General features: G+C 36.2%; 2 protein-coding genes and 1 pseudogene across 2 annotated transcripts; 2 read left to right on the plus strand and 1 right to left on the minus strand.

Annotated features, from left to right (window-relative positions):
- Positions 1–157: 157 nt before the first annotated feature.
- Positions 158–19215, plus strand: LOC128171956 (talin-2-like; annotated as a pseudogene).
- Positions 19216–19680: 465 nt separating this feature from the next.
- Positions 19681–24846, plus strand: LOC128171957 (myb/SANT-like DNA-binding domain-containing protein 4). The gene is made up of 5 exons (XM_052837735.1): positions 19681–19709; positions 22244–22683; positions 23927–24047; positions 24357–24519; positions 24652–24846. The coding sequence occupies exons 1-5, from the start codon at positions 19681–19683 to the stop codon at positions 24844–24846; spliced, it is 948 nt and encodes a 315-aa protein (XP_052693695.1).
- Positions 24847–24925: 79 nt separating this feature from the next.
- LOC128171403 (putative nuclease HARBI1) lies at positions 24926–26154 on the minus strand. Its single transcript, XM_052837200.1, has 2 exons — positions 25677–26154; positions 24926–25395 (listed from the first exon to the last, which is right to left on the minus strand). Exons 1-2 carry the CDS (start codon positions 26020–26022, stop codon positions 24926–24928), a joined length of 816 nt encoding a protein of 271 aa, XP_052693160.1. The 5' UTR covers positions 26023–26154.
- Between the last annotated feature and the right edge of the window lie 1741 nt (positions 26155–27895).

Here is a 27895-nt window from a genome sequence, read left to right on the forward strand (position 1 = left end):
ACCTGTTACACAACATTTAGAAAACATGAAGAAATTATTACACTGAATTTTTGGTTATAATGACAAACACATTTTAAGGATATTTTGATATAAAGCATTGAGCCTTTAATGATACCAAGATCATGTCATTGAACTCTTCTGTGCAGTGAGGTAGTAAATGTATGTTTTTGATATTCAGGCTGGGGAGTCCCACGAGGACGCAGTGGACACAATCCTGACTGTGACGGACAGACTGTTCAGTAGTGTGGGCGACGCCCACGAGATGGTGAGACAGGCCAGGCAGCTAGCTCAGGTAAGCTCGCAAATATCTCACACATCTTTCATAAGTTCAATTCTATAAAAGTCAATGCTAGATTGGGTTAGCACCTACATGGCTCAGAAGTTTAACACTGTTGACTGTTTCAATATAATTACTTGTTTATGATATAATTTTTTTGACCTTGATATCTGTTGTTTTCAGGCGACCTCTTCATTGGTTGGGGCCATCAGGGGAGAAGCTGAGGGCCACTCTGACTCGGACATGCAGAAGCGGCTCCTGGCCGCCGCCAGACTACTCGCTAATGCCACCGCGAACATGGTGGAAGCTGCCAAGGTAAGGAAAAGTTGTGTGCATTGAACAATGAGATGGGAAGTGTAATAGTATACTAGTATACTGTGTTTCTGGTTATGTAGACATTTGTAGGCCGCAGAACATATGATGATAAAGATAAAGCAGCTGAAACTGTAGAATGCAATATCATGTTTAACATTTGTAAAGTCAAATGTTATATTTGTTACAGAGTTGTATATTACAGTGAACAGCTATATCATGTTTAACATTTGTAAAGTCAAATGTTATATTTGATACAGAGTTGTATATCACAGTTGACAGCTATATTATGTTCAATCAATTTCAGTAAAGTGTTATATTCTAATATTACAGGGCTGTGCGTCGAGTCCGAACGACTCGGAGCAGCAGAAGAGACTACGAGGCGCTACAGAGGATCTCCGGGCTGCCACAAATATCGCTGCCAGCAACGCCCTCAAAAAGAAACTCATCAGGAGGCTAGAGGTCAGAGACTCATTAAGTGTCATTTAATAATCTTTAAAACCTGTAATTTAATTGCAATAAATGATATACGACATGATGGCTTTATATTACAATCATGTTTTGTGATGAGACTTTACTTGAGTCATTTAGGTGTATTATGGTTACAACTATGCTTTGAAATGTAATTGGAATGTAAAACAAGTATTTTACAATCGTACTTTAATATGTCATTGGACTGTAAGAGATTATATCTATGATTTGTAGAACGCCGCGCGTCGTACCGCCTCAGCCACCACACAGCTGATTAACGCCTCAAAGAATGCAACACCAACAAAACCTCGGAACATCAACTGACTCAACAGTGTCAGGTATGGATTCATAGTTATTTCATCACAACTTAACTTGCACGAAGGTGGAAACGCTTAATACATATCTGGGTCCTAGTTTATGGCCAGTCAGCAAAAGGTCACTGGATCAAATCCTGCATTAGCCACATTATGTTTTCAGCTGTTTCTTTAATTGTCATGGCACTGCCGTATCTTTGTTTCCCTTAAGTATGAAAGTATTATTAGAGTGCTATCTGAGAATATTGTACTGTGTCTTCCATGTTTTGCTCTATAACACTATTTTATTGGCTGGAAGGATGGTATCATGTGCTTCACAAATACTGTTAATGATTGGCTGAGAGAATGATAGTGTGTCCTCCTTGTATTGTTGTATTTTATTGGCTGAGACTATCACGTGTTGTTCTCCTTCTACAGATCATGAATGAACAGCTGCCTCTGTTGATCCAAGGATTCTGTGGATCTGAGACAAACCAGGACAGCCCTACAGCCCAGCTACAACTGATTAATGCCAGCAAGGAGTTTATACAGGTATAAAGTACAAATTGTAAGGGAGACCATTTGGCAAGAAAAAAAATCAAACATTGATAGTACAATGTCTGTAAATCTCGCTGCAATGTGTGGGGGAGAAGGGAAAATGTCTTAAAACTAAGTTTTCTGTGCTATATTTAACTTATTTTGTTGTTAAAGATTATTTTATCAGAACAATTTGTTGTGCACAGTCTATTATAATATACACTAGTTTTACATTTCGGTTCACTGGCTGCATTTCTCTTATGACAGCCTGCCAGTCAGCTGGTATCCGCAGCAAACGCCGCAGCCCCAACAGTTGGAGACCAAGCAGCGAGCATGAATATGAACCAGGCAGTGAAGACGATGACCACCGCGCTCGCTGAGCTGAGAACCGCCTCTGGGAAGGCAGAGGAGATGTGTATCTCACTGGAGGTGGACGCCGCGCTTGATCAGCTGACTGAACTCGACCGCGAGCTGGAGGAGTACCGCAGAGCCGCCGACGGCGGTAACCTGGTGCCACTACCCGGTGAAACGGTAAGGCCAAGAGGAAAATGTCATGGTGATGATATTGTCAGGTCAAGGGTTAAAGGTCATGAATCCTCAATGATAGTAGCATGTGTATACATAGTGCATTTGTTAATTGGATTATATGTAAAGTGGATCATTCATATTATGTTCAGGCCAGGGGTTAAAGGTCATGAATATTTAGTGATCGTAGCATGTTTATAGTGAAAAGATCATCACTAAAAATGTAAGTAAAGGGTGTAAAGTATCAGATATTTTTTGATTATTATATAAATGGGAGATTTGATATTTTACTTTGGCCTTCTATTGTAATATGGTGGAATGGAGTTGATACATGATACTGTTACGTATTTCAGGTGGAGGCGTCGGCCATGAAACTTGGCTCCACCTCTAAGAACGTGGGATCGGCGATGGCTCAGCTACTGACTGCTGCCTCACAGGTAAACACAGATAAATGTATAATGGAGACAGAAATTTTGTAGAATATATTTAGCATTTCATATATTCTGGTAATAGATATATGATGTAAAACAAAAAAATAAGACATCACTAGAAATATGAGATGCAAAAATTGAAACAAGATGACTGATGCAAATGAAAAAGTAACATATTTACCCCCGATTTTGTAATTTTTGTGATATGAGAAAAAATGGAGTGAACAGTATAATATATATATATGACATGATTTTATTCTGTTGTGACTTTTCTTCACACATTCTTCCCTGTGGTCATTTCTCAGGGAATTGGATTTTATTTATCTATATATTTATCTATATAATATATTTCCACTATATGGTGATTTTTCAGGGCAATGAGAATTACGTGGGTGTAGCAGCCAGGGACACCGTGAACGCCCTCCGCATGCTGACAGAAGCCACACGCTTTGTCGCCTCAACCTCAGAGACATCGAGGTCAGACGGCAGGTCATCGACAGCGCCTGCGACGTCATCGACAAGTAGACGCATCTACTGGAGGAGACCAAGCAAGCCATGAACGACCCAGAAAACCCTGAGAACCAGGCTCGACTTAACCAGGTGGCCAAGGCTGTGTCGAGTGCGCTCAACAACTGTGTGAACGCCCTGCCTGGACAGAGAGACGTGGATAACGCCATCAGACAGATCACAGACTCGAGCCAGGAGCTGGCGTCCACCAAGGTACGCAGATCTGTCTGTTCAGCAGACAAAGTCTATCTCAGAAATAGACAAAATTTAAGTCGGAAGCAGATTTGATCTCAGAATAAGTAGATAAAGAGTCAAATGGCATCCACCGAGATAGTTACATCTATCTTAGAAATAGACGAATAGGCAACCTTATGTCAACAGTAAACAAACTTCATCTCAAATTTTAACTTGGCTCATAAAAAGTCACCTTTTTCACAGAAATAGTTCTCATTCTTTCAGAATTAAATTTCTTCACAGAGCATAGAAATCGTTATCTCATAAAAAGTAATCTTAAAAAATTTACTTCATCTATGCATCATTATTAGGAATTGATTTAATTTTTCATACCTGTACATTGTAGTACCCGAGCACAGACCGCACGTTCCAGGAGATCCAGATCGAGATCAACAACGCCGCTGTCAATCTCAACCAGGCCGCCAGTGACATCGTCGCCGCATCTCGTGGCACACCTAAACAACTCGCCGAGTCATCTCGCGAGTACAGCTTGTCTTACTCAGAGTTCATCAAATCTGGACTCACCATGACAGGTCAGTGAGAGCGAGATTCCAACAAAATCAGATACTAAAAGTTTAAGGTTTGATCAAAACAGACGCGAGGCTTAAGGTGTGTATACATTACTGTAGAATGTAGGTACCTGTGATTGCTTTTGATTGGTCGGTTTCCAGGTCTGTCCAAGGATTGAGACACACAGAACCAGATTGTGGGCGGACTGAAGAACGTCTCCATGGTTTCCAGTAAACTGCTGCTGGCCGCCAGGTCTGTGTCGGCCGATCCAAACGCTCCCAACACCAAGAATCTGCTCTCGCAGGCCGCCAGGTAAGCACTCAAATATTACCTTTATATAATCCAATATTACATTGAGTTACTCTACATAGTCTAATCCTTAAAGGGGCATGGTCACGATTTTGGTCAAATATTTTTTTTTCTATTTTATAATTTACAATGCTTCAGTAAGGCAGTTTAAATAGGCAACCAAAATTTGAGTGTCATTCGTTGAGTTATAAGCGAGTTACAGAGCTTACAATACTTTGCCATGTAAACAAAGCTTTTGTTTACATTTTGAATGTTGAAGTGAAATTTCCAGTTTTAGACCTAAAAAAAATGTGTTAACCATTAGGAACTTTTAATTTATGCTTAGAATGAATAAGAAGATAGACAAATTAGCTTGAAAAAGATTTTTTTACAGGTAAATTGAACCTATGTAAACAAAGACAGGGCCCGAGCCTTGTTTACATGACATAGAACTGTGAGTCCTGTATCTTGCTTATAACTCAATGACTGACTCTCATATTTCATTTGATCATTAGAAATGCATTCCTGAAGCATTGTAAATAATAAAACAGAAAAATAAAATTTGACCAAAATCGTGACCATGCCCCTTTTAATGTGTTTGAGTTTTATCTTTAACTTTTTAGCTCACCGAGCTGAAAGCTCAAGTGAGCTATTCTGATCACATTTTGTATGTCGTCCGTCTGTCTGTCTGTCCGTCTGTCCGTCTGTCTTTTTTCACATTTTCAACATCTTCTCAAGAACCACTGGGCCAATTTTAACCAAACTTGGCACAAAGCATCCTTAGCCTAAGGGGATTCAAAGTTGTGAAAATTAAGGACCACGCCCTTTTGCAAAGGGAAAATCTCCTTCTCATGATCCATAAGACCAGGAAAGCTGAAACTTAAGTGAAAGCATCCTCAGGTAGTATAAATTCAAATTTGTGAAAATCATGACCCCTTGGGGTAGGGTGGGGCCACAATGGGGGGTCGAAGTTTAACACATGAATATATAGAGTAAATCTTTAAAAATCTTTTTCTCAGAAACTAATCAGCCAGGAAAGCTGAAACTTGTGTGGAAGCATCCTCAGGTAATGTAGATTCAAAGTTGTGAAAATCATGACCCCCGGGGGTAGGGTGGGGCCACAATGGGAGGTTGAAGTTTAACATAGGAATATATAGAGTAAATCTTTAAAAATCTTCTTCTCAAATACTAATCAGCCAGGAAAGCTGACACTTGTGTGAAAGCATCCTCAGGTAGTGTAAATTCAAAGTTGTAAAATTCACGACCCCCGGGGATAGGGTGGGGCCACAAGGGGGGGTTGAACTTTTACATAGGAATATACAGAGTAAATCTTTAAAAATCTTCTCAAGGATCAGAAAAGCTGACACTTGTGTGGAAGCATCCTCAGGTAGTGTAGATACAATGTTGTGAAAATCATGACCCCGGGGGTAGGATTGGGCCACAATGGGGGGGGGGGGGGGGGTCAAACAAACTTTTACATAGGAATATATAGAGTAAATCTTTAAAAATCTTCTTCTCAGAAACTAATCAGCCAGGATGGGGATTTGAAGTTTAAAATAGGAATATATAGAGTTAATTTTTAAAAATCTTCTTCTCAGAAACTAATCAGCCAGGATGGGGATTTGAAGTTTAAAATAGGAATATATAGAGTTAAACTTTAAAAATCTTCTTCTCAGACACTAATCAGCCAGGAAAGCTTACACTTGTGTGGAAGCATCCTCAGGTAGTGTAGATACAAAGTTGTGAAAATCATGACCCCCGGGGGTAGGGTGGGGCCACAATGGGGGGTCGAAGTTTAACATATGAATATGTAGAGTAAATCTTTAAAAAATCTTCTTCTCAGAAACTAATCAGCCAGGAAAGCTGAAACTTGTGTGGAAGCATCCTCAGGTAGTGTAGATTCAAAGTTGTGAAAATCATGACCCCCCGGGGTAGGGTGAGGCCACAATGGGGGGTTGAAATTAAACATAGGAATATAAAGAGTAAATCTTTAAAAATCTTCTTCTCAGAAACTAATCAGCCAGATGATTCTTTATAATTGTTAAGACTTTAGCCCCAGGACTGATTTTATTATACCTATTGTTCCTCAGGTGAGCAACGTGGCCCATGGGCCTCTTGTGTTAAGTTTATAGCCCCGTAGTCAATAATTATGTGTAGTTTTGTAAAGCATGAAATAATTAAATTGAGTAAGGATTTTAGGGGTTTTGTTTCAATTTCATTGTTTGATATTTTAAACTTTTACTACATTTTGTCTGACAGAGCGGTGACGGAGAGCATTAATCAGCTGATCAACGTCTGTACTGTGTGATAACGCCCTCAGACAGATACAGGTCAGTAACACCCTCCAATGTGTATGTAGTTTATATAACCAAAGGCAGAAGGAGTGTGACAACGCCCTCAGACAGATACAGGTCAGTAACACCCTCCAATGTGTATGTAGTTTATATAACCAAGGGCAGAAGGAGTGTGATAACGCCCTCAGACAGATACAGGTCAGTAACACCCTCCAATTTGTATGTAGTTTATATAACCAAGGGCAGAAGGAGTGTGATAACGCCCTCAGACAGATACAGGTCAGTAACACCCTCCAATGTGTATGTAGTTTATATAACCAAGGACAGAAGGAGTGTGATAACGCCCTCAGACAGATACAGGTCAGTAACACCCTCCAATGTGTATGTAGTTTATATAACCAAGGACAGAAGGAGTGTGATAACACCCTCAGACAGATACAGGTCAGTAACACCCTCCAATGTGTATGTAGTATATATAACCAAGGGCAGAAGGAGTGTGATAACGCCCTCAGACAAATACAGGTCAGTAACACCCTCCAATGTGTATGTAGTTTATATATAACCAAGGGCAGAAGGAGTGTGATAACGCCCTCAGACAAATACAGGTCAGTAACACCCTCCAATGTGTATGTAGTTTATATAACCAAGGACAGAAGGAGTGTGATAACGCCCTCAGACAGATACAGGTCAGTAACACCCTCCAATATGTATGTAGTTTATATAACCAAGGGCAGAAGGAGTGCGATAACGCCCTCAGACAGATACAGGTCAGTAACACCCTCCAATGTGTATGTAGTATATATAACCAAGGGCAGAAGGAGTGTGATAACGCCCTCAGACAGATACAGGTCAGTAACACCCTCCAATGTGTATGTAGTATATATAACCAAGGGCAGAAGGAGTGCGATAACGCCCTCAGACAGATACAGGTCAGTAACACCCTCCAATGTGTATGTAGTATATATAACCAAGGGCAGAAGGAGTGTGATAACACCCACAGACAGATACAGGTCAGTAACACCCTCCAATGTGTATGTAGCTTATATATAACCAAGGGCAGAAGGAGTGTGATAACGCCCTCAGACAGATACAGGTCAGTAACACCCTCCAATGTGTATGTAGTATATATAACCAAGGACAGAAGGAGTGTGATAACGCCCTCAGACAAATACAGGTCAGTAACACCCTCCAATGTGTATGTAGTTTATATATAACCAAGGGCAGAAGGAGTGCGATAACGCCCTCAAACAGATACAGGTCAGTAACACCCTCTAATGTGTATGTAGTTTATATAACCAAGGGCAGAAGGAGTGTGATAACGCCCTCAGAATATTATTACGATAAGGGTGAGAAAGAAGTTGTAGAGTATGGCTTTATGACACTGTTGTAAGTATGATTCAGAAATCACATAACTTATCCTTAAAAGCCATCGCTTCATCCTTCTGATTTTACAGATGAATTACTCCTTCATCCTCATAGCAAAATCATTATTTGTAGTGGATTCCTTAGGTTTATACTCCTTTCCTCTTAAGCCCTTTCCCTCCAAACTGAAAATGAAAATGTTAAAGATATGTATTTTATTATAAAGATTTGAGCCGTGTAAGAATCTATGCTGTACAATGCTTCTCTATGCTCAGTATGCTGTATTTTTTTAATGCTGTGATGCTGTATTATTGTAGATGATGAAATCTATGCTGGAGAGTGCCAATGAGCCAGTGACCGACCTGTCGTATTTCGAATGTCTGGACTCCGTCATGGAGAAATCTAAGGTAGGTGACTCATTCCTCGCCTGTATCACAATGTCTGTGGCGCGAAGAGTGAACTCTCAGAATGTATCCAAGAACTAAGTCGCATGATGGCTGACTGTCTGAGTAGAAAGTGATGCTTTATCAGTTTTTGACTTTTTTGTGTAGAGAATGAATCTGTGAAAATCTCTTTGTCTTGTATTTAGAATGAAGTTAAGGTTTGTTTTCATTCGTCTTCATGTTACTTACAAACCCTTGCAATAAAAATTCATATCTTTGTTAATAGCTGAAAAATGTATAACTAGAATTTTCCCAAATCCTACTAGATTAATATTTATTTTTTTTAAATTTAAATCATGAATTATTTATGAATGCCAATATCTGATTGGCTAATCATTTCTAAACTTTTTTGATTGCTATTGACTGATTGGCTGATTGTAAATTAACTGTTTTGAATGCTGTAAACTGATTGGCTGATTGTATAATACTGTTTTGAATGCTATCGACTGATTGGCTGATTTTGTGAGGATTTTATCACAGGGCCAAGTCTGGGTAAATCTCACCTTCTTCTTGTATCTCTTTTATTTTTGTTGTACCCAGAAAGCTTATAACAGACATGCTCAACACCCCACCTCCACCCTCACCCCCACCCTTACAAAAAATCTTGGGTTGATCACATCGTTTTATATTTGCTCAAAGAACACATAATCACACACTATCCTAACCTCTAAACTTCACTTGTATTTCAAATGAAACACCCAACCTTCTCAAATGAACTTAATGAAACTTCGAGTAAATGAAAAAAACCCAGTCATTTTAAATGTACATGTCACAGTTTATGGGCCAGTAATTAGTTTAAGGTCGTTATATTGACAATGTTGAGCTTGTTCTGTGTTCCCACAATCTATTTTCAGGGTCAGGGTTCAGGCATGTGAAGGGGGAGGGAAAACTGGTGCTTTTTCAGTGTTATCTTGATTTAGACTTGTTTTTCTATGAACTATTTCTGGGGTTTATTTTCCACTTTGTCTCTGTCAATTTCATCATTAGTTGCATGTTTGTTGTCATTTTTTAGCTCACCGAGACGAAGTCAAGGAGAGCTTATGCTATACCCTCGGCGTCGGCGGTGGCGTCGGCGTCCGGACCTGGTTAAAGTTTTTGTTGCAGGTCCTGTATCTAAGCTATTACTTGTCTTATCTTCACCAAACTTGCATGGATGATGCATCTGGACCTACTTATGGACTTGAAAGACTTGGATGCTGAATCTGGGTCCTAAATTTCAGATGCTGGAGGAGGTTAAGGTTGTTGGACCAGGTTAAAGTTTTTGTTGCAGGTGCCCTTTGATAGCAGTATCTTAGTTACTGCTGGTCTGTACTTCACCAAACTTGCATGGATGGTGTGCCTTATGATACTGATGCACCAGACAGGCTTGAGTGCTGAATCTGAGCTATAGGTTTCGGATGCTGGAGGAGGTTAAGGTTTTTGGAGCAGGTTAAAGTTTTTGTTGCGGGTGCCCATTGATAGCAATATCTAAGTTACTACTGGTCCTAACTTCACCAAACTTGTATGGATGATGCGTCTTATGATACTGATGCACCTGACAAGCTTGAATGCTGAATCTGAGCAATAGGTTTCGGATGCTGGAAGAGGTTAAGGTTTTTAGAGCTGGTTAAAGTTTTTGTTGCAGGTGCCCTCTGATGATTAATCTTAGTTACTACTGGTCCTAACTTCACCAAACTTGTATGGATGCTGCGTCTAATGATACTGATGCACCTGACAAGCTTGAATGCTGAATCTGAGCAATAGGTTTCGGATGCTGGAAGAGGTTAAGGTTTTTAGAGCTGGTTAAGTTTTTGTTGCAGGTGCCCTCTGATGATTATATCTTAGTTACTACTGGTCCTAACTTCACCAAACTTGTATGGATGGTGCGTCTTATGATACTGATGCACCTGACAAGCTTGAATGCTGAATCTGAGCAATAGGTTTCGGATGCTGGAGGAGGTTAAGGTTTTAAGAGCTGGTTAGATAAAGTTTTTGAAACAGGTGCCCTCTGATGATGATATCTTAGTTATTACTTGTCCTTACTTCACCAGACTTCCATGGATGGTGTGTCTTATGATACTGATGCACCTGACAGGCTTGAATGCATAGTCTGGTTTCGGATGCTGGATAAAGTTAAGTTTCGGATGCTGGAGGAGGTTAAGGTTTTTGGAGCAGGTTAAAGTTTTTGTTGCGGGTGCCCATTGATAGCAATATCTAAGTTACTACTGGTCCTAACTTCACCAAACTTGTATGGATGATGCGTCTTATGATACTGATGCACCTGACAAGCTTGAATGCTGAATCTGAGCAATAGGTTTCGGATGCTGGAAGAGGTTAAGGTTTTTAGAGCTGGTTAAAGTTTTTGTTGCAGGTGCCCTCTGATGATTAATCTTAGTTACTACTGGTCCTAACTTCACCAAACTTGTATGGATGGTGCGTCTTATGATACTGATGCACCTGACAAGCTTGAATGCTGAATCTGAGCAATAGGTTTCGGATGCTGGAGGAGGTTAAGGTTTTAAGAGCTGGTTAGATAAAGTTTTTGAAACAGGTGCCCTCTGATGATGATATCTTAGTTATTACTTGTCCTTACTTCACCAGACTTCCATGGATGGTGTGTCTTATGATACTGATGCACCTGACAGGCTTGAATGCATAGTCTGGTTTCGGATGCTGGATAAAGTTAAGTTTTTAGGAACAGGTCACATGTTTAATAGATGATAGTACTATTTCAAACTTGCATAGTTGATTTAACTGTAATATGAATGAATCGCAGAGGTAGCTTCAGATGCAGAGCTTGATCTCCATTATCAAGGATGCTAAAAAATAAATCTAAGTTATTACTGGTCCTAACTTCACCAAACTTGAATGGATGGTGTGTCTTATGATACAGATGCACCTGACAGGCATGGATGCTGAATCTGAGCCATAGGTTGCGGATGCTGGAGGAAGTTAAGGTTTTAATTGCTAGTGCCCTCTGATGATGATATCTTAGTTATTACTGGTCCAAACTTCACCAAAATTGCGTGGATGATGTGTCTTATGATACAAATGCACCTGATGGGCTTGAATGCTGAATCTGAGCCATAGGTTTCGGATGCTGGATGAGGTTTAGTTTTTTGGAACAGGTCACATGTTTTATAGATGATAGCTTGCATTGTTGATTTAACTTTATTATAAATTAAATGCAGAGGTTGCTTCAGAAGCAAAGCCTGATCTCCATTATCAAGGATGCTAAAGAAATCTCCTACCTCACTCAAACCAGCTCGATAGATGGATGTGTTTGTTGATAAATGATATAACATGATTCCTATGATAAAGTATTGTATGATATGAAACAATATTGTTTGATATGATACAATATGATATCATATGTTATATTATAAAAAGTTATACGATACGATATGATATTGTATCAATTTTGTTGATATTTTATGATATGATTATGTATCATGATATTGTTATGTATAGTATTGTATATTATGATACAATATTGTATAATATTATATTGTATTTTTAATTTATTATTTTATCACATGATACAATTACATAAGATATTGCAAAATATTATATTGTATCCTATGATACAATATTGTATATTCTATAATATTGTATCATACAATATTGTATAATATAATATTGGTTTCAGTAATATAGAATTATACCACATGAAATTGTATTATATGATATTGTAATATTATATAATATTGTATCATACGATATTGTATGATATGATATTGGTTTATATGATATATTATCATATCACATGAAATTGTATTATATGATATTGTAATATATTTTATTGTGTCATATGATGCAATATGTATAATTGAATAATGTATTTTATAATATTTTACCATATCACATAATATTGTATCATTTGATAAGATACAATGTTGGAATCAAATTATATTGTATTATATGATATAATATCATATAATGTATCAAATATGTTTCAGTGTCATTCAATACAATATCATTCTATATTATACAATATAATATCATGTTTCAGTGTTATGATGTATTATGTAATATGATATTGTAATGTGATACTATATTGTATTATATTTTATGATATTGTATTATGTGATCAAATACAATAAGGTATAACACAATACAATGTCATATCATACGTTACAATATCAAATCTCATTATTGTTTATTACGGTATTTTACTTATTATATGATATATATTATATTAGAAATATGACATGATGCAATATTTAATTTTATATCATTGTATTGATTAACATATTAACATATGATTATCATAAAAAAAATTTATCAGACGATATACGATATTTTGTCAAAACAGAATCCATGAATATCCAAGATCATAAAGTATGATTATCATATAAAATGATAAAGGTGGTCTTATGAAGGTGATGTCTCATAAGGGTGATGCTCCGTCTCGGTGAGCTTAGTAATCTATGATTACCTATGTTTTATGTCAGCCTTTGTTGTTGAGAAAATTTATGACCCCCCACCCCCCCCCCCCCCAAAAAAAAAATGAGGAAATAATGACTTCAATGCTATGTTTTGATTTTTAAAAAAATGGCTAGTGCTATATGCATACATGTACAAATGTCAAAATGGTAAAAATAATCTTGTATTTTTCATTAATTAGATAAGTAGAAAATAGTTAAGCTAGTTACTGTCAAATGTACCTGGAAAAACTGTATATTACACTTATTGCATATTTCTCTCTTCTATCTGTAATATGTTTTACGGTGCGACCGTTGGGGCGAGCACAGCATGTGATCAAACAATGAATTATTATAAAATGATAAAATAAAATTAACAACGTGAAATTTGAATGCCAAAAAATAAAACATACCTATGTTTCAGTAAATTTTCATTATTCATAGTTTATAAGATTTGTTATAATTTATTTATTTATATGTAGAACAATAGTTTAATCTCAGATACAATGTTGTTAAATAATAAAGATTTTAATATATAAATATTCATTGCACTGCATCTCCTCTTTTAAAGTGATTGTGATTATGATTGATTGATTGATTTTCCCCTTTTTTTTTGCAGTAGACATTTTTTCTTAAACTTACATATAAAACTTGACTCATCATAGAGCTCCCCCCATGCTAAATTTTTTCTCATTTTTGTCAATTTATACATAGAAAATCGACTTACCATGGATTTGCCCCTCCACTTAAAAAAAATAATTAATGTTTAATTTTATGTTTAATTTACGCTTAAAAATACTTGCTTATCATGTTAAAAGAACATGATGTTGTCCCCCCCCCCCCCCTGCATGTAATAAATGGAAGTGAAAATAAAGAAACCATTGAACTGCTAAAGAGCTGAAGGATTAGAATTTTCATGATTTATTTTTCTTTTTGCTTGGAAAGATTTTTTGGATGAGGCTGCCATCCACCCACCCACCCCCTTTAAAAAAGGCACTGCTACGTATAACGTTACGTTTCAGGAAATTACCGTAATTATAGTGAATAAAATATTTGTGAGCATTAATCCAAATTAGTGCAATTTACAACCGTTTCCTGTATCTGAAGAAATGTCCTTATTCGTCAGCTGTTCTTTATCTTAGCCTTTGCAAGATTTTAAGAGGATTTTGGTCATTTCAGCAGATTTACAATAACTTCAATTAGAGTAATTTCCCCTTATCAGTGCTTATTGTGACGTCAAAGCTGACGTTGGTTAAGTGTCGTCTTACTCTTTAAAACTCGCCATAGAAATAAAAGTATGCGAAGTATACTGTTTTATTTACTTAAAAAGCATGATGTTCTTAAAATTACACATCTTATAAGCTTTTCAAAGGTTTTACTTTGATTCTCGGGAGAACGTGATGTTAGAACGTGAGGTTGGAAACCATTGGTACTATGAATTGTGGGTCAAAATTTACTGACTCCGAAAAAATATATCGGATCAATGTGTAAACGTTTGTGACGTCACACGATTATTTTTGATTGAAAGTGTACTGAGGTGAACTTTAGAGGTAACATTGACTGTATGTCGCTTACATCGTTATTGTTTTTACTGTCTAAATTTGTCTTGCTGATTCTCGTGAGAGTGTGAAGTGATAAAAATTGCCATGACTACAGGGAACTACTGGGACGATTAAAACGATGCATTACTGGTCCGATTTACTGACGCCAAAAAAATCCGTTGAATGAATGTGCAACTATAGTTTGTCCCAAGATATTTATGCTGCATATTTGAACGATTTTTAATAAAAATACACATACCTGTGACTGAACTGCAATTAAAATCGATGAAAGGGAAAATTCCCAAGATAACTTCATTCACACATTATCATTTTTCCCTCGTAAAAATTCACAGGAACGAAAACAGATTTCCTACGGAGATTTATAATGGGGAATGTTGACATCTTTTCTCCATTCGGAAATACTCAGGACCCCTCGCGCAATTTTTCAACGTTATCATCCGGGCGTCTTCATCTCCCTGGCAATGGAAAAACCTCGTAGACTTTTTATTTTTAGCCGTGTACTGATACCCGACAAGCTAGAGGGGGCGTTTCAAAGGGGAAATATCTTGGGATTTTTTCATACTATTGAATGAACATCGTCTGAACCAAGAGGTATTTATAAATATTGAATAATTTAAGAAAATATGCGGCAAAAATATCTTGGGACAGACTATAGTCCGAATTTTCTATTCACACACGCCTTGCCGGTAGAGCTCGCTTCGCGCCGGCGCTACGCGCCGGCGAGCTGCGCTCGCTAATAAGTACTAGCTAAGTTTGACAGCATACGTGTGATATACAGAGAGACTTTACAATGCAGCACAAGTTCTAGATTGTTTGTTCTTCTTCTGGAAAAATTAAATGAAATATGTTGTCGGTTTAATTTTAGACAGAGAACAAAATATCTTAAGAATCTTGATTCATTAAGGATCTGATGTTCCAAGGCTTTGTGAATTCATGACAAATTTGATTTTATAGTATAACTTGTCATTTGTGATAACCAGAATACTAATATCACAATATAATTTTACTTCAATTTGCTAAGCATGTAAAATGAACAGAACAGATTTCTTCCCCAATGTACAGTCCCAGAACACGATATAGAGAAAGCATGTGTGTGTGTGTAAACATTAACCCCCCCCCCCCCCCTGTCTGTTGTCTGTAAAAATTATGTTGTGTGTTGTTTTGTTGTTTCTTGCATGTTCAAGCCTGAAAACTCATTAGAACAGTGTCTTCTCAAATACTATATGATGGTCCGCTAATAAGCCTGACTGTCAATCAGAGAGTTGGCCTTAATGTCAATGTTTGAAAAATGACAGTAACAAACTGTCAACCATCTCATAAATCCATAAAACGAAATACAAATTCAAAGCAGTGCAACACGGACCTCCAAATATATAGAGGTAGTCGATGATTTGTCAGATGATGGCTCTGTGGCCATAAAACTTTGACGAGCTCACTTTCGGTCTCAATCTCTTTTTTCTCACATTTCTTTTGTAACTAAATCTCACTTCTCCACTTTTGTAAATGTGAGACTGAGATCAGAAGTGAACGAGTCTAGATTCTTTGGCCCTGAGCTTGGTCCCTCCGCATGTATGTGCCCACTCCATGTACCGGTAAATGTATTCTGTTTACAACTCCCTTCTTCTTGGTTACAATGGTATTGTTTTCAATATAAAACAAATTCAGTCAATTTGAGGCTTTAATTGTGAATTACATTTTTGCATGCATGTAATATTTTGCTTTATATTGATGATATGTATCTCCTTAATGTTGACCAGTGAATATATATATTTATAGTGTGTTTGATGAACCATTAAGCCAACTGTATATCACTCATTATGAATTATACTGACATTAACCTGTTGTACTGCTTCAGATTTAATAATATTTTGAATGGTTAGTTAATATCAGGATCAGTTAATTAGTTAATTACTGGATTAACTAACTGGCTCCTCTTTCTGTCCTGCAGCTGTTGGGAGACTCTATGACTGGGATCACGGACCACGCCAAGAAGGGTGACCTGGAGAACTTCTGTGACTCCGTGGGGAACTTCTCAACATCTGTTGGTGGACTCACTGAGGCCGCCTCACAGGTAAGGGACCATCTCAAAAGTCTTCAGATAGAGTAACAGTCTCAAAAGTTTTTGTATTCAGGGATTGACTCCTATGAGTTGCTATTTTTTTCCAAAATGGCACAAACAACTTATTTTGAGACCACAGAATTTTAATTAGGAAATAGAGTTACAGAGGAACTGTCTCAAAACATTCTACAGAAAGTAACTGACTCAAAACTCTACATCAACATTCTGTCAAGATTGACATAGCTGATGGAGTGTAGGAGATGGAGCAGCAGAACGTCCTAATATCTATGATGAATGAATAATAACATTTGTTTTTTCCTTAAAATTACTAACCCTAACCCCTGAATGAGCTTATTGAGCTGACTGGTGTTACATCATTATTTGTTGCAGTAATTGCACGATTATTGTGACGCTGTGACGCTGGACCTTGCTTTATGTAACATAGTTTTCAACTATTCTTTTTTTTATGTAACAAATTTTACTTTATTCTAATTCAAATATATGTAATATGTTTGTTGCAGCTTCGGACGCCGCGTTCTGTGGTAACGGTATAAAGGAAGAGGGGGAGGAGTGTGACTGTGGGTACAGAGACGACTGTACAGATCAATGCTGTAACTCCAGGGACAACCTGAACCATAAACGCGGGTGTACATTGAAGGTCAATGGGACAGGACACAAAGTACAGTGTAGGTCCGTCTGTGCGTCTGTCTGTCTGTCCGTCCGTTGGTCTGTAAACGTTTTACATTTTGAACTTCTCTAAAACCGCTTGACCAATATCACCCAAATTTCTTCACAAAGCAAGCTTATGAGAAGGCAAAGATAAATTGCAGAAATAAAAGACCGATCTTTATTCAAAGCGGAGGAAACCTCGAAACAGAAAAAAAGTGCGTGCATTTTTAAAAATCTTCTTCTCAAAAGCTACTGAGTCAAATTCTACGTAATTTAGCATAAATAATCCTCATGGAGTGGAAAATATAAATTACAAAAATTATGGGCTAATTCTGTTTCAAAACTGAGTTTTTACAAAAATAATTCTAAAGAAAGTGCGTGTTTAAATCATTTTATAACTTCGGGTTCGGTATTTCATAGACGAGGTTCTTTGTTTGAGGCAGCCATGTTTGAGGGTTTAGCTTTGCTTTATATGCAAGGTACAAGGTTTTGCTCTCAATTCAGTGTTTGTACACAAATAAGAAAAGTCTCGTTAAACGTTAAATACTTGTAAACAAAAAAAAAAAATAGATGATATGCTGTAACTTTTTTTGGGTTCCCGTCTTTATACGACGAATTATGTGAATTCTACACCAATGTCGATAGTTTTTTAGACACGAGTAAATAACGACACTGTTAAAACAGTTTCCATAGTTCTGACACATTTAGTTTCGGGGATAAAGGCATAAAGGTATTACCGCTATTCCTAAGAAAATATTGCAGCGAAAATCATCCTGGTTTATAGCCATTTGTTTGTTTTTGAATAAAATGAACAAAACGGGTGGGTCTTAGTAAAATAGAGTGATATGCCTGTCAATATATTGACTATAATAAGCTATTTGACATGTCATGTGGCAACATGTTTCATTGGAATGCGTTTAGCAGTCAAGTGAGTAAGCTTAAAAAGTCACAAGAGTTTACGCCGGGTAAAGAACAGCCGTTTATAATGGGGAAGACCAATGAAATTTTTGAATAATTTAAGGAATTGAGCTCATTGAGGCACAGTTTTATTTTCCACATCTGTAGGAATTTTTAAATAAAATACAATAACTACAATAATGATCTTTTTAAAAAAGAAATACAATAACTAGTAAGTAGTGGAGAAAGAAAATGTACCTATATGCTCTCAAATATTTTGATCGCAATATAAATTATGTGTGGGGGGGGGGGGGGGGGGGTTAGGAGAGGGAAATAATGGGAATGGTGAGTTAACAGTGTACCACTACCAAATGTTTAGTTTTATATCTTGCATAGGATTTTATTTTATTTTGGTAATTCAAATGGTATTCCATTAAGGTACAATGTCAAAAATAAAGTGTATGCAAAAAATAAGTGTAAAATTGGAATACTTTACAATATTTCTTTTTTTGTTATTCTACCGAGGGGCCATATGGTACAATATCCTTTTAACGTCATATAAAGTCATTGTTGGTCAGGTGAGTGAGGTGGCCCCACGGGCCTCTTGTTTATTTAAGGTCAATCGCAACTTTTCGGACCTTTCCGGCAGGCTCGGAAAAACACCTCGAATGTATTAACATTACCGGATGTTAGAATTTTATATAAAATGGAGTCACTTCCCATTAAAATAAGTATCGGCTAGACAGCCTTATAAGTCGCTTCTGTGTTATATTTTAGGGTATATCATTTACTTTGATGAAGTTTATCTATCATCTCAAAAGATCGTAAAATGTTTTGTGTTTATATCAAGTTTTATAAAAAGGGGGGTTGTCATGGACGCCTAGGAAATACATTCGAAGTGTTTTTCCGAGCCTGCCGGAAAGGCCCGAGAAGTTGCGATTGTATTTAAGGTAGCATTGTATGCATTTATTCAAGATCCTGAAAGAGTTTTCTATTAACGTATAATACACATATATCAAATACACGTTAATTTTAGCCCCACCCAGGGACCATGTTGCAGTGAATCGTGTACATTCAAACCCGCCACCAACAGTTCCGTGTGCCGCCCCGCCACAGAATGCAGTGAGGAGGAGATCTGTGAATATCCTTTTGTTTAGTTATTATTATTATAAGAAAATGTGTTTAATGAAACGGTGCCAGATATTAGAGCCTAATGTCTGCAAATACGGCAAACTTCGTTTGATTGTAATATACTATTTTGTAATACTATTGCAGATGAGATAATCATTTTTTTTTAATTTATTGGTTAATTTATGGTTTTCGTTAAAAGATTGAACAAGCAGTATTGTAAAGCATATGAATAACAACAGTTCCATCTTGCGACCTAACACGCGACATCAGTTCGCTTTTTACCAGTTTGTCTTGGCGCCAAGATTTAGATACACAACAAGTCATAATTATCAATAGACTTTTGAGGCTTAATTATACAATGCAATTTCAAAGACTTTTGGATTATTTGTTTAGTTATATTTTTTCTTTGACTAAAATACTGGTGTAAATGCAACATGCCCAGGCATCATGATAAAACTAGATATGACGTATTGCAATGGTTATTCCCAAGTCTGTATCCAAGGGGTAAGCTTGAAACCATGCAGTGTCTGATTTGAAACATTAGTCATACGTTGATAGTCTAATTGCTTTTAAAAAGATATTCAAATTATAATTGCGCAAACATTATTCTATGCTTCCCTCCAAGATGATTCCTATATATTACAGGTATGTGAGGGATCACTTTGTAAAAAAATAGGAAACAACTCTACATGGGACGAATGTTATATCAGCCATGACGGTTCTCTAAATGATGACCAAAAGCTAAGACTCTGCTACCTCGCCTGCAAAAGCACGTAACTGCAAACATTTTATTCTTTTATCCTATGGTTGTTTATTTACTGCCTAATGATTGTTATAAAGATCAGTAGGCTCAATTTTGCTATTATATAAAAATAATATTGAAATGATTTAATTTCTTTTTCAGATGAAAATGATACATGCTATGTTTCAGACTATAAACATATTCCGCACGAGTTTAAAATTGTTGTAGATGAAGTGAAAAATTACTCAAGATTGGATGCTGAGAAAGAAATCTCAGTAGCTGCAGGTATTTATTATGTTTTATTCGAGTCTTGTAGTTTTATACTCTTTAAATCAAGAAAGTATTTTTTGTGATACATTTCTCCTTTATTTTTCCAACTTTTGTATATATTTGTTAAATTGTTTCAATCATTTATTTGCATTTATGTGATAAATATAAAAACATATTTTCATTGCAAGGTTCCTAATTAAAGGCACGCTCTGCAGGCGCCCTATAGTGATTAGTCTGCCCGTCTTTAAATATAAAACATATTTTCATTGCAAGGTTCCTAATTAAAGCCACGCTCTGCTGGCGCCCTATAGTGATTAGTCTGCCCGTCTTTTCCTCCAAGATTACTTTTCCAAAACATATCTTTTCTTTCCTTTGACACAATCTGGCTTAAACTTTACGGTTTTAAGGTCAAAGATTAAGGCCATAGAATAATCAGATTTTTTTTTAAAATCTTTGTCAGGATCATATATTCTCTCCCCTCAGTCCAATCTGGCTTACAATACACCAAGAGATTGCCCTTTGGGTCAAGGGTCAAGGTAATATCAGACCACTCAAAAACGTTCCATAGCATGATTACCATATATACTCTCTCTTTACATCTAAACATCGACAAAATCAACTCCCGTCAGTTCTTCAGTACTTTGATTACCATATATACTCTCTCTTTAGACCTATATGACTCATACTTCACGTAAACTGAACATACGGGTAAAGGGTGTACAGCGACCTTAAGCCAAGTTGCAAGGATAGATGTTAAGGTCATAACAGATCTCCAGTTTTAGACAATGAATTATTTCCCATTGTCATAATCTTGCTTAAATTAAACAAAAACGAGGTATTGAGCTTGAGGTAAAGTTCTATGTCAAACAGAAAATTTGTAAGTCATAGGTCAATGTCAAACAAAATCATCTGAAATGATTTTATCCTATTTTCCATTATTTAATCCATCATCTCATTGATGTAAAGGTAATGAAATATAACTTGTATTGTTTTAGTGCTTACTTCATCATAGCAGAGTTTAACCAGGCAGTTTCAATAACTATTCGATAATAATGATGGTATGTCAGCATAACCATGCATAGCGTACGATACACATAACTTTAAAATCTCTAGCTTATCCTTTGTTGTTTAAAAAATAAATTGTGCATTGTTACCATTTATGGCCACCATTGACACATAATTACATTTCAGGCACACACATTTATCGTGGTTTTCGTTAGGTATTATTTCATTTCAGGCACACCCTGTGACAATTACCGTGGTATTCGTGACATATTATTACATTTCAGGCACACTCTGTGACAATTACCGCAGTATTATAATATTTCAGGCACACCCCGTGACAATAACTACGGTTATTGTTACGTATTATTATATTTCAGGCACGCCCTGTGACAAATACCGCGGTTATTGTGACGTGTTATTACATATCAGGCAAGCCCTGTGAGAATTACCGTTGTTATTGTGACGTATAACTACATTACAGGCACACCCTGTGACTATTACTGCGGTTTTTGTGACGTATTGTTACAATTCAGATACGACCTGTGACAATTACCGCTGTAATTGTGACGTTTTGTTACATTTCAGGCACTCCGTGTGACAATTACCGCGGTTATTGTGACGTATTTCACAGATGTCGTGGTGTCGACAATGACGGGCCCTTAGAAAGATTGAAAAACCTTATTTTTGGAGAAGAGACTCGTTCGTCTATCAAAGACTGGATTATTGTGAGTAGATGTTTTCTCATTGAAATCTCCGTATTTTTTTGTTTGTCTTTCTTCAGAATGTTTATCAATATATGATAAATATAAATAAATTTAGTTTCATTTTCTTAACATAAGACCTGTTTTTGTCTAACTTTGAGTAACATCAGGATTCGGTTGCACGAACGTTAGTTAAATTATTTTTTAATGGCAAGTTACATAACTAAGAGTTAATTTTGGGTTGCTCGATATATTGTTAAGTCTCTATTAGCTAACTAGGATTTAACAGAGCGAACTTAGTTTTAAACTCATCGTTAAAGCCGTCTGCGCGCGCGTTTACCCTACCGTCTGACAGTGACAATGGCGACTAAGCGAGAAAGAAGCAGTAATTGGTCACTGTCAGAAATCAGTATTTTGACTGAATTCTTTGAGAAAAATGAAGATGTTTTGAAGGCAAAGCAAAGCAATTTGATTACTAATTCGCGGAAGAATGCAAAATGGGCAGAGGTGACCGAAATAATAAATGCAGTGGGTATTCAGCGGCGCACGGTTGACCGGGTAAAATTCAAGTGGGGTAACTTACAGCAAAGTGCCAAGAAAAGTTTCAGCGCTGCACGGAAACAGGCTAAACTCACTGGCGGAGGCCCTCCACCAAAGCCCCCAACAGCGGCTGAAGAGAAAATCATCGATATGATGAAAGATCGACCTAATTTCAGCGGCATAGTTGGGGGCTTCGAGTCCTCAATGCCCGTCACAACAGGTATGACACAATGTGGGTTTTTGACCGATAAATCAATAAATCAATAAATTAATGCAAGTCCTTGAAATAAAACAATTATCAATTTTACTGGAAAATTTCACCTATGACTGAGATTGTATGGTTTGTTTACATTGTCGTCTGACAAACACCTCACAAATTGATGACGTCAATTATGGGTACACATTGAAATTACAGGGGATTCCCCGAATGCAGACAAGCTTAAAACTTGTGATTAATACATATATCATTACTTACCTTATATTAAGTACTTGTACAAGGATGATACTTATATACTGTAACATGTTTCTTTCACCACAATGATATTCAAAGCTATCGTGTCCATATTCGCTTTTCTGTGCAAAAACACCTAACGTTATAACAAGCAATAACATAATCTATGACTTGTTATTTTAAGTTTGGATTTCACAAATGTCAATCCAACATATCCTTCATTAAATCGCATAAAAACTATAATAACTCTATACATACATTACGTTTCTTTTACATACAAAAGTTGATACTCACATCACGCACCATTCATTAAAACCATCTGGGTTAGCCCCCCTACTTCATTTAAGAAAATGACGTCAATATTGGAGTGCAAAATAGGTTGTTTTTATATTTTATACATTATGCATTATTCTTTTTTTGGCCTTCATTTAAAGTAAAAACACACGTATCATCGTTTTTGAAAGTGTGGGGGGGGGGGGGGGGAGGGGCGAGAGGACTTTTCCAAAAATCTTGAAAAGCAAACAAAAAAAAAGGGAAAAAGATAACTTTACAAAATCCTGAAAACTCATATCCGTGGAAGGGGAGGGGGAGGGCAAGTTTACCTTTATCTTCAATTTCAGTGTGTATTTCCTTATTATCATTTCAATATTTTACATGGTCCCATAAAAATGGGGGGGGGGGGGGGGGGCAACTCCATGTTAAATCAGTTTTTTGTATCAAAAATGTAAACCCCCCCCGCCTCCCCGATGCTAGGTGCCTGCAAAATCTTTCATCAGTTTTATCAATTTATTTATCAATAATTTTATCAATCGGTAACTGTGTTTGAAAATTGATCACTTACCGTCTCGTACACTAAACTTAAAAAAGTTTAAAAAGTTAAATAAAGTGTTTTATATTTTGTATATTATTAAGGGTTATATGTCTGATTATATTAATTATGAACAGTTTTTTTCTTACTCTTAAAGTTGTAGCATTACTCTATTATTATAATTTTATAAATTTCTTTCTGTAGGGGTTTTAAAGGATGCTGAGTTAGATGCTACCGGTACCTCTTCCTCTGTGGAATACGAAGAAAGTCCGCAGGCAACTGAAACCGAAGATGTTGAAGCCGTTCCTGAAGTCGAAAATTTCGAGTGTGTTTCACGATTTTTTTATTTACTATTTTTCATTTCACGTTATTGGAATTTTTTGTTGAAAAAATATATTGTTTGGCACAAAGAATCGAAACGTTCTTCATTGATTGATTGTGAAAGATGAATTGTGCATATTTGACAAAATTAAACCCCTTATATAAAATACATACAAATGATTATAGTTGATGGAAAAAATGATTTTTTCATGTTTTGATATATATTATGATATTTTATTCGTACGTTTTAAAAAAAAATTGAAACATTTTTAGTGTTTGCGCCATATATCTGTTTTCTTTTTGTATTTAATAGCAATACCGATCAAATTGTAATACTTCCTTTTATGTACAATGCGGAAAAGGAATCAGAGTTGGGGACCAAGGCCTTCACTTTAAATGATCCCTCAGTATCGGATTCTCGACCCATGAAACGAAAGAAAATTTCAATTGATGAATTGCAAAGAATGCAGTATGAGGTAACAATTGCATAACATATCAAAGGAATCAACAATTTCGTTGGTGGATTCAAAGAATATCATAATAGTTTCCTACACAGACAAATACCGGCATGTTCTACGCAGGTTTAATATTGATTTAATTTATTTAAGGTTTTATGTTGTCAAAAGACACACATCGGACTCAAGAATGTGAAGATTCAGAAGGGCATTGAGCGGTCAGAACTTGAAACTGAAAACTTGAGGCTGCGGAATGCCAAGTTGACCCATGAAATTGAGCTCTTAAAACAAAATCTTGCGCAAAATGAAAATGCCTTGCTTGCATTGCAAGCTTTATCTGATGAGTAAATAAATTATGAATTAAATAAGTACACGGGTCATGTGTTAAAATGTAATTGTTTGTAGGTTTTCATTTTTATTTGTTACGTTAGAAATATGTTCTTGTTATGAAGTTCCTGACTGCCCTGCCATCCTCCGGTCCTTGATAATTTAATTGCCAAGCGGCATTATCCTGTTGAGGATTACCATCCTCCATCTCTGCCTTTAAACTCAGTGCAATGTTGTGTAGAATTGCACAAGCGCCAATGATTCTACAGACATTCATTCTAATCTCACTATGCAACACATGAAATTTTCGTTTCCACCAACCAAACACCCTCTCGATCGTGTTGCGCGTGCGACAATGGGCCGAGTTATAGCCCTCCTGAGAGGCGTTCGATGGATGAAGATACGGTGTTAACAGAAATCTGGAACAAGCATACCCGCTGTCACCTAGCAAATACTCATCGTCTACACCTAGATGATGATTTTCGAGGTATGCGCTGACTTCTGACGCCCGAAAAATGTGGCTGTCATGCGTACTACCAGGCCAGTGGGCATCAACATTAATGAATTTCCCTAAAGTACACAATGAAAATACACAATCTAATATCTTACAAAGTCATATTATAATATACTGACTTTTTCCATATAATATTGTTTCGTTAAAAACAGTTCAGAATTAAGCTTCAGTAATTAGTGGAAATATATACATGCACTAGACTATAATCAAAATTAAAAATTTTAAAGTAAATTACTATTCTACATACATCTTGTTGTCTTTAATTGTCGTTAAATAAGAATTTATTTATGACAAAATGAATATAAATTCCATGCAGTGTACACTCAAATTAACACACCGTCATGAGAGCAGATTGCTTGCACATTTATGGAGTGCCTTCCTTTCCTGTTCACGTAAGTTGGTTCGTTGTCTGATGGTGCTTGTATTTTCACATGTGTACCATCGATACACCCAAAGACATCCGGGAACCCACCAGGCAAATAGAAGTTCTCCTTTGATTTTTTAATTTCCTCTTGCGTAGGCCATTTTAAAAATTGGTCTTTCTTGGTAAGCAGTGCATTTGTTACGTTCTCCACGGCTCGGCTCACCGTACTTTTATCATAGCCCATGGTGTCCCCTATCACTTCCATATATCTCCCAGAAGCAAAGAAACGAAGTGCAAGCATCACCTGTAAGATGATCATGGTAATCTTTCTTCACACAGAATAAAAATATGCTTTTGTAGAAAAAACTTGAGCAATTCCAAAATTGAAGATCGATGTGTTAAGTTTCCGCACATTACATTGTTAGACTAATACTACCAATTATATCTGAAAGTTTACCGCAGATCTTTTTATTATTGTCAGTCGAGAAATACGAATTTTAAAAATAAATTTGTAGAGACGAATGGACTGCATAATCCGTGATATATTGCGCATATTCGGAAAATTAAACAAGAAAAAAGCGTGTTACAGCTCATTTTTTTTTATATTTAAAATCAATTGAAAGGGGGGGGGGCATGCCCCAAGTGTCTATGATTTAAGAGGACTCGATGGTCGTGGCCAGTTAAAGAAGAACTCTATAAAAAATATAGGGAAATACACAACTTTATAAGGTGAATTATACGGATAATTTCTTTACTTAATAGTTAAAATCTTAAATAAATTTAGGTAAATTTCGGTATATCTTAATTTAAGACCGCCCAGCCACCTTAATATTTAATTGTGTGTAGATCTTATTTTTTTTTCGTTTTGTACTCAACTAAAGCTAGTGGAATGCAATACTATGGTTGATAAACAATCATAAGAAATCAGTTAATATAAATACATAGTACACAACATGATTCATATGAGGTTTTCTGTCTGTAGTTCGAAAAGCCCTATGTTCAGCCCAATTTTCATATAAGAAAAAAATAAGCGTAATTATTCAAGTTCATCTAAGAAACTACTCGAACAGTTTGCCATGCGAAATTACATATCCTGGAGGAGTTTAAAATGATAACTAATCGTTAATATCAATTCCCGTTCATACTTCATTATTTTGATTTTTAATGATCGGCATAACACATGTACATAAACATTACTTATCACGTTTTATACCAATATTTTCTACAACTTTTTTTCCAGGAGATTTCAGAATATTACAAAAAATATATAGTAAAAATGCACAGGCGTTATATGTATTTTTCTAGTAATAAAAATGAACACCCTCTATCTATCAGGTAAATGGTATGAATTTCTACCTTATATTTACATGGTTTTGAAAATTTGAGAAAACGTATAATATCAGGATCCCGTGAAAAAAATAAAGGGCACTTAAAGTAAGGTTTCCGGTTACAGGGAGATAACTCACACATTTTCATTGTGACGTAACACCAACTACCCTTTATTTCAGTTATGACGTCAAAATTTATATGACTTCATAATTGATTTCATTTTTTTTTTAATTTCGCGGGGTTTTTTTCGATTCAATGAAAAAATAAGAGGACACAAGCATTTTATCAGTTTCCACGAAAAAACGAAATCCGCATCATATGGTTTTTAATAGTGTTTTAGAAACATCAGATTACACATATTCTAAGATACGTTTTTCCTGAAATCGGTGGACTTGGAAAGGTTTTAGATAAGATGTTTTCGTTTACATAATAGTAGTCCAAAATTAAGACTTTTGTTGCATTTTATTCTATTTTTAGATAGTTCATCAGAAATTAATAAAAGTGAATCATGATATTATTAGTGATATTATTTTCGAACATTTTAAGCATAAATAACCCCCATAAAAGTCACATATAAAATGTACATATTTTCACGAAATTGTTTACATTTCATCAAAATGAAAATTGGAAATCATCATGAACTTTGAGCTTTTGGAACGGGCAACATTCATTTGAATTTCATGAGAAAAAAGACTTTAGTATAGTGAACAAAATGGTATGTAACTTTGGTACAACCTCTAAAAAATGCAAGCCGCAAACCTTACCTTAATTTATGACGTCAAAGTAAAAATGACGTCATATTCGACGTTCGTTTAGAGAAAAAAAGTAAAACAAAATCAAAATAGCATACATACATGCAAATA

The sequence above is a fragment of the Crassostrea angulata genome, chromosome 2 (assembly GCF_025612915.1).
Source record: "Crassostrea angulata isolate pt1a10 chromosome 2, ASM2561291v2, whole genome shotgun sequence".
Lineage (NCBI taxonomy): Eukaryota > Metazoa > Mollusca > Bivalvia > Ostreida > Ostreidae > Magallana > Magallana angulata.

Bases quoted from the DNA above. Each gene is read 5' to 3' on its own strand.
- LOC128171957 (XM_052837735.1), top strand. From the start codon at position 19,681: ATGGTTATTCCCAAGTCTGTATCCAAGGG. The intron at 19,710-22,243 runs GTAAGCTTGAAA...TCATCGTTAAAG, and splicing joins CCCAAGTCTGTATCCAAGGG to CCGTCTGCGCGCGCGTTTAC. The intron at 24,520-24,651 runs GTAACAATTGCA...AATTTATTTAAG, and splicing joins TGCAAAGAATGCAGTATGAG to GTTTTATGTTGTCAAAAGAC.
- LOC128171403 (XM_052837200.1), bottom strand. From the start codon at position 26,022: ATGATCATCTTACAGGTGATGCTTGCACTTCGTTTCTTTGCTTCTGGG. The intron at 25,396-25,676 runs GTGTGTTAATTT...TGTGTACTTTAG, and splicing joins AGCAATCTGCTCTCATGACG to GGAAATTCATTAATGTTGAT.